This window comes from Budorcas taxicolor, chromosome 15 (genome assembly GCF_023091745.1).
Source record: "Budorcas taxicolor isolate Tak-1 chromosome 15, Takin1.1, whole genome shotgun sequence".
NCBI lineage: Eukaryota > Metazoa > Chordata > Mammalia > Artiodactyla > Bovidae > Budorcas > Budorcas taxicolor.
In genome coordinates, this window is record NC_068924.1 from 75880814 (window position 1) to 75893775 (window position 12962).

A 12962-nucleotide genomic window follows, 5' to 3' on the forward strand; every position below is an offset into this window, starting at 1 on the left:
GCGGAGGTGTTGATATATTTTAGGTAGAGTAGTAGCCTGATTTGCTATGCGTTTAAGAAAAATCTCTGAAGTATTCTTTCAATGCTCAGAGAAGATACATATGAGTTGGAGTGTTAATCATGAGAGGGCTTGCCAGTGGCTCAATGGTAAAGAATCTGCCTGCCAGTGCAGGAGATGCAGAGACTTGGCTTCGATCTCTAGGTTGAGAAGATCCCTTGGAGGAGGGCATGGCAACTCACTGCAGTATTCTTGCCTGGAAGATCCCATGGACAGAGGAATCTGGAAGGTCACAAAGAGTCGGACATGACTGAACGACTGAGCATACCCACACACATTAATCACAAGAGTCATTGAATGCACAGGACTGGAATTAGGGTTAGAAGGTGGATAGGATTGGGAACACGTGTATAGCCGTGGCAGATTCATGTTGATGTATGGCAAAACCAATACAGTATTGTAAAGTAAAATAAAGTAAAAAAAAAAAAAGAAAGGGACAAGGAGAGGGCATTTCGGATGAAGGTGGCTCTGTGGCTGGAATGAACAACGTGGGCTTGTGGGAGGAGGAGAGGACCCTGAGTTGAATAGAGGTGAGTTGAAGTTTAGTTGGCTAAGAAGGGGACGGTTGAGATGGTTCACTCTGTGAAAGACTTTGAAAGTGAGCCAGAGGCCTCCAGGGTTTTCCCTGGTTATTCCCAAGCAGCGGATGATCTGAGGAAGAAGGATCCAGGAAACAGTTTTCTGGCTGTAGTCTGCAGGATGGATGGAGTGGGAGGTTGTAGAGATTAAGAGGCTTTGCTGACTTTGGCATCAGCTGACAGCAGGTGTGAAGGTGAGGCGGCAAGGTTGGAGAGAAAGTGTGCAGGAGAGATGATTAAAGAGAAAATTGATGGACTGTGGTGACTGGCCGAATATGGGAATGAGAGGCACGAATCCCATATGACATCAAAGCTACAAGCCTGGGCATCTTGGAGGCTGATGGTGGCATGACAGTTGCTTGACCGTCTCCTGTTACTCCATAGCTTAGTCTTACCAGCTCCAATCTATCACTGTCCCAATCTTTTCCTTTGTTTCAAGTGAGGATGTGGTAAAAGGAGATTTTTGTGATGTCTCACAATCTTATCTTTTAACCATTCAGCGACTGGATTTTCCAAGGTGTTGTGATGCTGACAGGTATTCCTGATTCTGAGAGCCTCGTGTCCACAACACTGCTACCAATGGAAAGGGCGCTGTCCTATGATGAATTTATCAATATTGCTTGCATTTGGTCATGAGCACCAATGTCATTTCTATACTGCGTGCATCAATATCTTCCAGGAAACTGTCTCTTGACTAGGAAATTTCTTTTTGTTTCCATAAGTGACTGAACCCCCCCTTTTTTTAACCCCTGCAGAAGGAGTTTAGTTTAGTTTAGGAGTTTAGAGTTTAGGAGTTTTGTCATATAAATGACAAAGAAAGATTTCATTGGATTTTAATTGAGGTTGCCTAAATTTGTATATAAAGTTAGGAATAGTCAAAATTATTATGTTAACTTTTACTATTTAAATATAATATGTAAGAATTTGGGGGGATGGATATGTTTTCCATTTGACACATATATTTTCTGGTGTTCTTGTGGTAGTTTTATGGTTTTTTCTACATAATTGTATTACATTTTAAAGTACTTAATATTTTTTCCCTTGGCTATCATAAAAGGAATATTTTTGAGCTGTGTTTTAATTAGTAATTGTATTTAAAATTTTTTTGTTGTGTTAGCGATGTTCAGATTTATGTATGCATTTATTTACTTATTTATTCATTTCTTAGGTTTATGTATTAGGAGGTTTTGCTTACAAGAAACAGAAACCCATTAAACTAGCCTAAGCAGAGAGGAGAATTTATTTGAGGAATAAGGGGCATTCTCAGGTACACAGGGACTGAATCAGGGATGGAAAAGTCAAGGATCATGGATGCTTTCTGCCATAAATTTTTATTTCAGGTTTAGTGACTTTACATAATCCTAAAATTTTTAAAATATTAAAAAACTTTGGCAAAACCAATACAATATTGTAAAGTAATTGACCTCCAATTAAAATAAATAAATTTAATTAAAAAAATTTTAAAATTGTATATATTTCATATTTATAACTTGGTATTTGATGGTCATATACATAATGAAGTGATGCCAAGTGTTAAGCCAATTAACATATTCATCTCTTCCTGTGGTTACTCTTGGTGTATGTGGGTGTCAGTGAGAACACTTGTAATCTGCTCTCAGGAAATTTTGAAGTTCAGCACATCTGATGTGAGGAATTCTGACACTTATGACTGTTTCCATCTGTCTATATCATTGACTTCTGTTTTCTCTCTTGGTTCTAGTCCTTATTGACCAGCTGCAGTTTTACTTTTCCGAAAGTGTATTTCTTGAAAATTTCCGTGTGAAATCAGAGATAAGGGGAAAAGCAATGGGTAAAATTTAAAGCAGAGAATCAAGGTCTTCATACTGTTTCTTCCTTACTTCTCATGGATCCCATGTGGCAAAAATATGCCTTACACGGCACATTACTCTAGAGAGTGTTGTTTTGAATCTGATGTTGTGATCCATATTTCTCTTGTATTCTCTGAGGGAGTGTGTGTGTGAGTGTGTGTGTGTGCGCGCGTGCATGTGTGTGAGTGTGTGTGTGAGTGTGTGAGTGTGTGTGCGTGTGTGTGTGCGTGTGTGTGTGTGTGTGCTCTGTCCCTCAGTAGTGTCTACTCTTTGTGACCCAGTGGACTGTAGACCGTCAGGCTCCTCTGTCCATGGAATTTTCCAGGCAAGAATACTGAAGTGGGTTGCCATTTCCTACTTCAGGGGATCTTTGAGATCCAGGGATCAAACCCATGTCTCTTGCAGGTCTTATTTTGGCAGGTGGATTCTTTACTATTGTACCACCCAGGAAGCCCACTCTGAGGGTGTATAGATGCATAAAAGGTGCTTGGTTAAGTATCTGCTCAGGGAAATAACTTGCAGAGAAATCTTCATCTTGTTATCATATACTTTGCTGCTGGCTGCCAACTGGGAACCGGGATAGGCAGTCTGGTCAGGCGCAACAGTGCTCTTGGAGGACCAGCTCTGCGAGTTCAGGATCTGTGGGCCATCGGAGCAGTGTGCCAAGAGTTGTGAGAGTGAAATGATGCAGACACACTACTGAGCGGAACTCGCTACAAAGTGTTTGAGCACTTGTTCTATAAGCACAGTTATTGAAGCTGCAAGGCTGGTGAAGGACTCTGACCTGAGTGAGCTGAGGATTAGAATGGAGTGAAGAAAACGATCCAGAGGACCTTTCGGAAAGGGAAGGGTTAACAATGGGAAGATAGTTCCCTGAAGAGTAGATGAGGGATAGAAGGAATTCAGAATTTAGGAGTAGCAGTGTGTCATGGCGGAGAAGGCAGTGGCACCCCACTCCAGTACTCTTGCCTGGAAAATCCCATGGACGGAGGAGCCTGGTAGGCTGCAGTCCATGAGGTCACGAAGAGTCAGACACGACTGAGCAACTTCACTTTCACTTTTCACTTTCATGCATTGGAGAAGGAAATGGCAACGTGCTCCAGTGTTCTTGCCTGGAGAACCCCAGGGACGGGGGAGCCTGGTGGGCTGCTGTCTATGGGGTCGCACAGAGTCGGACATGACTGAAGCGACTTAGCAGCAGCAGCAGTGTGTCATGGGGATTTCCCAATAAGACAGATCCATCAAAATGCTGCTGTCTATGGGGTCGCACAGAGTCGGACACGACTGAAGCGACTTAGCAGCAGCAGCAGTGTGTCATGGGGATTTCCCAATAAGACAGATCCATCAAAATGCAGTGAAGATGCTAAAAATATAAGAGCTGAACTTGAATGACTCCCTAAATTTAGAATATCTTGTGGTGGGTTAGAAGAAACCCTATGAATTCAACCTGATTCTGAGTCCTACAGTGGGCTATTTTCTGTGTGATCCTGGGTAGATGGCCATTTCTCCGAGCCCTCATTTTCTAATATATAAACTATTGTTAGATTGGTCATATTTAATGCTCAATGAGCACATACTGCCTAAATAAATGAGTTCATGTTAAATTTTTGTTGTAAACTGATTTACACTGTCCAACTTGCTATAAGTGAGGTGAATTTGTTATAATCAGTGTTTATTTTATTGCAGATGTCTGATTATCTTTGGTCCAGTACATATGAATCAACTCCATGGCGAGGACCAATAATGTGACTGAGTTAATTATCAGCGGTCTTTTCCAGGATCCAGAGGTGCAGAGAGCGTGCTTTGTGGTGTTTCTGCCCGTGTACTTGGCCACGGTGGTGGGCAATGGCCTCATTGTTCTGACGGTTAGAGTCAGTAAGAGCCTGCGTTCCCCCATGTACTTCTTCCTTAGTCACCTGTCGCTGGTGGAGATCAGTTACTCCTCCACTGTTGTCCCTAAATTCATCACAGACTTACTCTGCAAGATTAAGACCATCTCCCTGGAGGGCTGTGTGGCTCAGATATTCTTCTTTCACTTCTTTGGAGTTACTGAGATCTTCCTGCTCACGGTGATGGCCTATGACCGCTACGTGGCCATCTGCAAGCCCCTTCACTACACAACCATCATGAGCCGGTCTCTGTGTCACCGTCTGGTGGCTGCTTCCTGGCTGGGGGGCTTTGTTCACTCCATGGTGCAGATCATTATTACTCTCCAGTTATCCTTCTGCGGTCCCAACGTGATTGACCACTACTTCTGTGACCTCCATCCCTTGTTCAAGCTTGCCTGCACTGACACCTCTGTGGAAGGGGTCATTGTGTTGGCCAACAGTGGATTATTCTCCATCTTCTCCTTCCTCCTCTTGGTGTCCTCCTACATTGTCATCCTGGTCAACTTGAGGAACCATTCTGCGGAGGGGAGACGCAAAGCCCTCTCCACCTGTGCCTCTCACGTCACGGTGGTCGTCTTGTTCTTTGGACCTGCCATCTTCCTCTACATGCGGCCCCCCTCCACCTTCACTGAGGACAAGCTGGTGGCCGTGTTCTACACGGTGGTCACCCCCATGCTGAACCCCATCATCTACACACTCAGAAATGCAGAGGTGAAAGTTGCCTTGAGGAGGTTGTGGGGCAGGAAAGTAAACTCAGGGTTGCAATAAAAATGAAAATATTAAAAATTTAGTATGTATAGGGTGACCAAATATGCATTCTGACTTTAGTGAATATGAGCAAGAGAGGAAAAGTTAACCTGTTCATACTTTTTGTTGTATTTTATTTCATTAGTTTTTACAACACTGCCCTATGATGATGAGAGTTTAATTTTCCTTTTCCTTTAGATGCCACCAGAAAATTCCAAACTTCCCTTGTACTTCAGTGCTGTCATCCTTAAACCCAAATTCCGCACAGAATTCACGGTTGTAAATTTGTGGCAGCTTTCTTTTATTCTGTCTTTATTGTCATTAAACAATAAAATATATAATTATTTAGGTACTCTAGATATATGTGGTTGTTTAATTTCTATAAAGCTTATTTTATAAATAAAGATTTGTTGTTGATGATTTAGTTGCTAAGTGGTGTCTGACTTTTTTGCAACTCTGTGGGCTGTAGCCTGCCAGGCTCTTCTGTCCATGGGATTTCCCAGTCAAGAATACTGGAGTGGATTGCCGTTTCCTTCTCCAGGGGTCTTCCTGACACAGGAATTGAAATCATGTCACCTGCATTAGCAGGTGGATTCTTTACCGCCTACCCACCTGGGAAGCTCAAATGAAGATCTAGATACCACTAATAAATTTACCGAATGACTGAAAAAGCTTGTTTCCAAAATAGTAACTGACTTGTTCCTGAGACTCCAACCAAGCTTGTCTGTCTACTTTGAGTGATGGCATAAAGGCACCCTTTTATCAGCCTATGTGGCCTCAGACTTCCATGGCAATTCCAGAAGACCTCGGCTCCTGCTCTGTCTAAACCCGTCTAAGCCTTCACTATCTCAGTCTGGTCAGAACCGGGCCTTAAACTTCTTTCAGATACCATTCTTTTCATAAAACCTGTGCCAATTTCCTTTGAGTTGGGAAGACTTGACTTCCTCTGAAAACGAATTGCCCTTTGCTTATATGGACAGCTTTTCGGGTATTTAATCCTGTGTATTTTATACTATTGCTATTTCTGGATGTGTATACCTTGAAGTCTACTAAAGAGGGCTGAACATTACTTACCTTTATGCTCTACTTCAGTGTCAGCATAACTTTATGCACATACTATATCCTCAGCAAAGTTGAATAAATGAATACAAAATTAAATAGATTAATGGATAACAGAATATGTGAATAGCATGTAAACTCTGGTGTCAAGGTTCATACACAGTGATGTGAAGAATAAAGAATGTCCTATGGCCTCAGCATCCAATCCTAAGCTTCAATTTCTAGAGTATACTTTAAAAAGTATTTTCTTTGCATAGAAATGGTGAAATTTTCACTTGGCATTATAGCATCACTCCAATTAATTAACAATCCACATTAACCATTTTTTTTTAAATTGCTCTATGCATTTATTAGCTAATATTAATGGAGCAGAAGGGGACAAAAGCTCACAAACATTTCACACATTTCACAAGCTGCATTGCAGGACAAAAAGTGACTAAGAAGGATCAACAGTATCCTAGGGTCTTGGTGGATGCATTCCTGGGGGAGGTGGACCTCTTATCCCTGGTGGAGGGGGTCTCATTCCTGGAGGGGGCATGCCTATTGGCGTCCCACGAGTAGGAGGAAGCCCAATTGGTGGGCCCATGGGTGGTCTCATACCAGGCGGAGGAGCCATAATTCCCGGAGGTGGGGGTGCTCGACCAGCAGGTGTAGGTGCAGTCCCCCGTCCTGGTGGATACTGAGCTGGAGCTCCAGCAATGCTGGCAGTAGCAGCAACTGCAGCAGCTGCTACAGTGCCTCTTCCCTGTGGGGTCATTACCTGTTGAGATGGGCCCCCAACCCCTCGGACAGGGCCTGCTAATCCAGCAGGAGCCTGGGGAATTGGAACACCAGCTGGAAGGCCTCTGCCAGCTGCCCTGCCAACCCCAGGGCCCTCTGCAGCTCCAGCAAGTGGTACCCGAGCAATGCCAGTATCTTTGGGGGGTGGTCCCTCCACAGTCATGGAAACCAAGTTCTCCCCACGCAACAACACCAGACCCAAAACTCGCTTTTCTTCACGCTCTGGCTGCTTAGCATTCTTTGGCTTGATCTTCCTGAACTCATCACAATCACAGAGGATCAAGTTCACGTGCTTGTCAAAAGCCTTAAAGGTGCCAGTGAAGACACGACCGTCTTGCAGGATGCATCTCATCCTGTGGTCAATGTGCTGCAGCGTCTTGCTCCTCTTTCCCACAGTCATGATTGCTGTTCCACCAAATTCAATGTCCACAGGAAAGTTTCAGGATCCTTAAGACCTAAGGGAAGGCTACAGATAAAGGTATGACGCAGGTTCTCTTACAAACAATGCAAGCTGAGGCAGAAGCTTCAAATAGTAGATGGAGCCTTGGTGTTCCAATACTGCTTTAACCACCTCTTGGTGTCTCAGCTAAGAATGCCTGTCTCAGTTCTGCCTGGAAATCCACCACAGGTACTTGCTGCTGCTGAGATCGCCTCAGGTACACGTGACACTCCTGGTTGCTCAGTGAGGCTGTCCTTCTACGTTTGACTTGGACTTCCATCTCTGGTACGTGCTGTTCTGTAGTCCGTCTCAAGTGTAAACGGTCCCTGGCCCGCTCCATCGCGCCGCTGGCCGCTCCTCAGAACACAACGTCACGCATCTCCGGCTGGCAGACCGCGCTGCGCTCCTCCGTCGCCACGGCACCACTCCGCAGACTCCCACAGTAACCATTTTAATGTTAACAGATATGCTATCATTCACTTCAGTTCAATTCAGTCACTCAGTCGAGTCCAGTTCTGCGATGCCGTAGACTGCAGCATGCCAGGCTTCCTTGTCCATCACCAACTCCCTGAGCTTACTCAAACTCATGCCCATTGAGTCGGTGATGCCATCCAACCATCTCATCCTCTGTCATCCCCTTCTCCTGCCTTCAATCTTTCCCAGCATCAGGGTCGTCTTTTCAAATGAGTCAGTTCTTCGCACCAAGTGGCCAAAGTATTGGAGTTTCAGTTTCAGCATCCGTCCTTCCAATGTATATTCAGGGCTGATTTCCTTTAGGATGGACTGGTGGATCCCCTAGATGTCCAAGGGACTCTCAAGAGTAACACTGATGCTCTCATTAGAGAGTAAACCTTGTTAATACACTTGAGTAATGGTGACAGAGAAATACCGCTTCAAGTCATGATTTGGGTGAGATTAAGATAGAATTGCCACTTTGTTAACTTTCTGTATGGAGCATCTGAGATTGTGTTTTCACCCAAAATACTTTTGGTTTCTTATATACCATCTTTTCCCATAGAAGACCTGAGTAGTTCATGTCATGCTGTGTTTTAGGTAAGCTCCTTATACTCCTTGGTAGCAATCATAGCTCTTTCTGAGCTGTCCTTATCTAAATGCCTTCTCTTCTTTGGTGACCCAGATGGCAAAGTGCACAGATCTTTGGGAGGAACAGCTGGACTTCAATTCCCACCCTGTCATCTCCCGCCTGGACAACATTGGGCTCATTCACTTTTTCTCTTGGTGTCAGCACGCTGTGATGTGTGGAAAGACTGTGGCATGCGGAGAGAGATCATAATTAAAAAAATAATGTTATTTGTTTACTGATGGCTGTGCTGGGTCTTTATTGCTGTGCGGATCTTCTCTAGTCGTGGTGAGCAAAGGGCCGCTCTCTGCTTGCGGTGCTCGGGCTTCTCACTGCGGAGGTTTCTCTTGTTGCGGAGCGCAGGCTCGAATGCACCGGCTTCACTCGTTGCCTCGCATGGGCCCCTTGGCTGCGGCTCCTGGGCTCTAGAGCACAGGCTAGTTAGTCGTGCTGCCCGTGGGATCCTTCCGGATCAGGCACCGAATCTGGAAACAGATTACCGTTTCGTATGATCCCTCCCTATCCGTGTGATAACATAGGAGTGCCGGGAAGGCTTTCCTAACTTCCTTGGTGCCCTCATCCCCTTAATATGATTCTAATGTCTGAAATTCCCCAGTAGGAGCTTTGTTTCAGGGCAGTAGGGCTTTGCTAGAAGGGAAACTATTGTTAATCGCTAATATCTTAATTTGGATAATTTTACAAGATGGTTTTCTTTTCTTTCTAGATGGTTGTTATCTGGCCCCTGAAATACGGTTCAATCCAAATCCAGTTCATCGTCTGCTTTTGCTCTGAGCTAAGAATTGTTTTTACATATTAAATGTTTGAAAAAAATTCAAAGTAGGGTAATGCGTTGTGATACACGAAAGTTACACATAATTCAAATGTTAGTGACCATAAGTAAGGGTTCACTGGACTATAGTTGTACCCAGTATTTCACTTCTTATTTATGGCCGTTTTTGTGTTAGTTTGCCATGAGTAGTTGTGACACAGTGTGGTCTATATAACCTAAAATACTTACCATGTAACCCTTTAGAGAAATTTGCCCATCCCTGGCTTAAGCCATAATGATGTTTATTACTTACTCAACAGGAAGTTGGGAGGTCAGCAGTCCCCGGGTTGTTTTGTTATTCCTATGACGCCCAAGCATCTGGCTGGTGCCCCTTCGATTCTGCAGTCTGTCCCATCATGGCTGCTAGATGTCTCTAGCAGCTCTTGGTGTTATCTGCTCCCATGCAGGGAGGGAGAGGCTCTCATTTTATTGTGGGAAATATTTCCCAGAAGTTCCCCAGAGCAGCTCTGACTCCTATTGACCAGAACTAGGTCATATGTCTATGCCGAGATGCAAAGGAGGTTGGAATAGTAAGTAGTGAAAATAAGAATGAGATTATAATATGAGACCAAATATTATGTTTCCTCTGAACTGGCACACTGGTGTTCAATAATATCAGAGTCCTTTCATTAAATAAGGGAAGTCTCCACGGGGAGTTTTGGTAGAGGGAACCCTGGGGGATAGTGATGCGGGCACAGTGAGGTTGTTAAAGGATTTGAATCTGGTGCCAGAGTCTTCAACTGAAATTGAGTTTAACCTCTTAGAGACTGTGCAACCCCAAGTAAGTGACTAACACCCGTAATTCAGTTTCTTTAATTAGCATGAACGTTTGGGCCAAGTGCAAGAAGCATTTTATTTTTTTGGCCATGCTACACAGCATGTGGGATCTTAGTTCCCTAAGCAGAGATTGAACCTGTGCCCCCTGCGTTGGAAGCATGAAGTCTTACCCACTGGACCACCAGAGAAGTCCCAAGAACCATTTTCCTAGCAACACTGTTTCCCTGACAGCACACCCTGGTTTTTCCCCTGACGAATGATAAAGGATTGAGGCCCTAGGATGAGAGTTCTTTTGTGAAATTTAAAGCATCTCTTGTTACAAGGAATTTAGACCATATGCAGTTGTTATCATAGCATGGTTCCTAGACTCGCCTGTACCAGATACCTAGTTTCAATAACGATCATTTTAGCAGAAATCTTGCTATGTCTCTACCAGGGCATCTCAATGGCAGCATTGCTGACATTTTGGTTCAGACACTTTTGGGAGGCTGTCCTGTTCATGTAGGATGTGTCCTGGAATCCCAGGCTTCGACCTACTAGATGCCAGTAGGAACATTCTCCACCCAAATTGTGACAAGGACAAATGTCTCCAGATATTGCCAAATGTCCTCTCGGAGGAAGATTGCCCCCCAGTTAAGAACCACTGATTTGTACCAGTTTTTCCTTCTATCCAAAATTAAGAGTGTTCCTGGAATGTCCCTGGTGGCCTGGTGGTTAAGAATCCACTTTCCTACGCCGCTGATGCGATTCTATCCCTGGTCGGGAGCTAAGATCCTTCATGCCTGAGGGCAACTAAGCCCGGGGCCAAAACTGGAGAGCAGCCCAGGCATTGGAGAAAGCCCACGTGCGCAAGGGAAGATCTCGTGTGCAGCTAAGGCCTGACACAGCCAAGCAAGTAAATAAAAACAGGAAACACTCCAGATTCCCAAAACAAAACAAACAAAAAAAACTAGTGTTCCTATATGATCCTCGGTAAACCGAAACGAGGTAAAGCAAAGTGGCAATCACCTTAGGACGCATCTTGCTAACAGACGCACAAAACAAGATAAACCACCAATGCTCACAGGCAGAGCTGAGAGTTATGGCAGCTTGATGCTGAAATGCTTAGCAGTGCCAGTTGCTTGGGGTGTGCGCTGCCCCTACAATGCTCACTTGTTAAGACAAATGCTGCTATTTACCCTTTTTATCTTTTTCTGTAAAAGGAAAAGTCCTCTTCGGGAAACAGGTATCAGTGGAAAACAGTGGTGGTGTAAAGTGAACCTTTGAAACGTGGGGGATGCCTGTAACCTCGTCCAAACCAAAGGCCAGGAGAAGGGCTATGTTTCCTGACACATACCACCCATATTCCTTGGACCCATCCTTTGAATGGTGTCCTGTCATGTGAAGTCACATGACTGAGTTCATGATAAGCAAGAGCTGGATCTAACTGACCTCTGCATGGTGTAGGAACCCACAGCCTAAGCGCCCTGTGAACACTGGGTGAAATTACTTTAATATATTCCCTATTGATTTCTGAAGTTATGTTACCTACAAGGAAGTTTGGGATGTTAGTACCCAGGTCCTGCTTCCCACGAGGCAGGTGCCTGATGAGGAAGGGGAAAGCACGGCTCTCTGGGGACCAATCTTCTCTCACTTGATCACCATGCCTTCCCCCTTAGCAGGGTGAATTCAAGGCTGAGCTGCCAGAATTATTCTTCTCTGTGGAACATGGACAGACAAGAGTTTTGTGTTCTTCTCTTTAATCAGGTGGAGTAGACTTAGGCTTAGTAGAATCAGGCTTAGTCTTAACACTCCCAAGCCTAAGGCTGGAAGGGAAACCTATTTCCCATCTGGCAACTCCTGAGCTGTATGAGCTCTGGTTGCGAGCTTCGCCTGACTGCTTTGAAACTGTACAACTCTGAAACCTGCACTAGGTGAGGGATGTTCTCGGGGTGATATTTGCCTCTCTGTGATCAGAGCAGAAAAAAGATCTGGGCTGAGGCACCAAAGGCACAGAAACTCTGGGGTGAGTTTTGTTTTGTGAGCATGTGATGATTACAATTCCACTTTGAAAGTAAAGGGGATGCTACCAGGAAGGCCGTGGTATTTTACAGAGTGCTCTCCCATCGGTCTGGTCTTTGCCTGAAATGAGCACTGAGCTAGACGTGGGACTCAGGGATGGAGAAGATGTGGTCTTGGTCCTTGGTGACCTTTGTTCTTCCAGTATCTGCTGAACATCTGTGACATACCAAACCCTGCGCTAAGAAGGCTAGGACGATCTATCTGCACGATTCCTCCATCCTATGTACATTCGGTGAGTGTGATTTTGTGCAGGTGCTTCAGTTAGCACTGGAGACAGAGTGGTAGTAAGAAATAATATCTGCTCTAGAAAGTTCAGTGTGGTGGGGCAGATGGTCACGTAAAACAGTTACAGTAAACTCAATGTGTGTGTGCATGCTAAGTCACTTTAGTCATGTCTGACTCTTTGCGACCCCATGGACTGTAACCCACCAGGCTCCTCTGTCCATGGCATTCTCCAGGTAAGAACACTCTAGTGGGTTTCCATGCCCTCCTCCAGGGGATCTTCCCAACCCAGGGATCGAACCCACGTCTCTTTCATCTCCCGCATTGGCAGGGAGAATCTTTACCATTAGTACCACCTGGGAAGGCCTACAGTTCAATGTGCAAAGTGCTGTATTTCCAAAATGTTCTAAGAGAGGAGGGTCACTGAGCCTAGGGGTCTATGGATTGCAGAGATGGATTTCCTATTTCTGAGAAGGTTCCAAGTGTGCAGAGTTTGAATGGTAGCATTTCAGGTACACAAGGGACTATTATATAATTCACGCCTTAAGGAAGGAGTCTTGTTTTGTTTCATTTCAGATCACCCTTCCAAATTACTGCCTCCTGGTGGCTACCTC

General features: G+C 44.7%; 2 protein-coding genes across 2 annotated transcripts; one reads left to right on the top strand and one right to left on the bottom strand.

Annotated features, from left to right (window-relative positions):
• The first annotated feature begins 4191 nt into the window (after positions 1-4191).
• Positions 4192-5121, top strand: LOC128060173 (olfactory receptor 4B1-like). The gene has a single exon (XM_052652501.1). The coding sequence runs from the start codon at positions 4192-4194 to the stop codon at positions 5119-5121; it is 930 nt and encodes a 309-aa protein (XP_052508461.1).
• A 1372-nt stretch (positions 5122-6493) lies between these two features.
• Positions 6494-7507, bottom strand: LOC128060319 (small nuclear ribonucleoprotein-associated protein N-like). The gene has a single exon (XM_052652702.1). It carries the CDS (start codon positions 7337-7339, stop codon positions 6617-6619), a length of 723 nt encoding a protein of 240 aa, XP_052508662.1. The 5' UTR covers positions 7340-7507; the 3' UTR covers positions 6494-6616.
• Positions 7508-12962: the final 5455 nt, after the last annotated feature.

Excerpts from the sequence above, each read along its gene's own strand:
- LOC128060319 (XM_052652702.1), bottom strand. The coding sequence starts at position 7,339 with ATGACTGTGGGAAAGAGGAGCAAGACGCTGCAGCACATTGACCACAGG.
- LOC128060173 (XM_052652501.1), top strand. The coding sequence starts at position 4,192 with ATGGCGAGGACCAATAATGTGACTGAGTTAATTATCAGCGGTCTTTTC.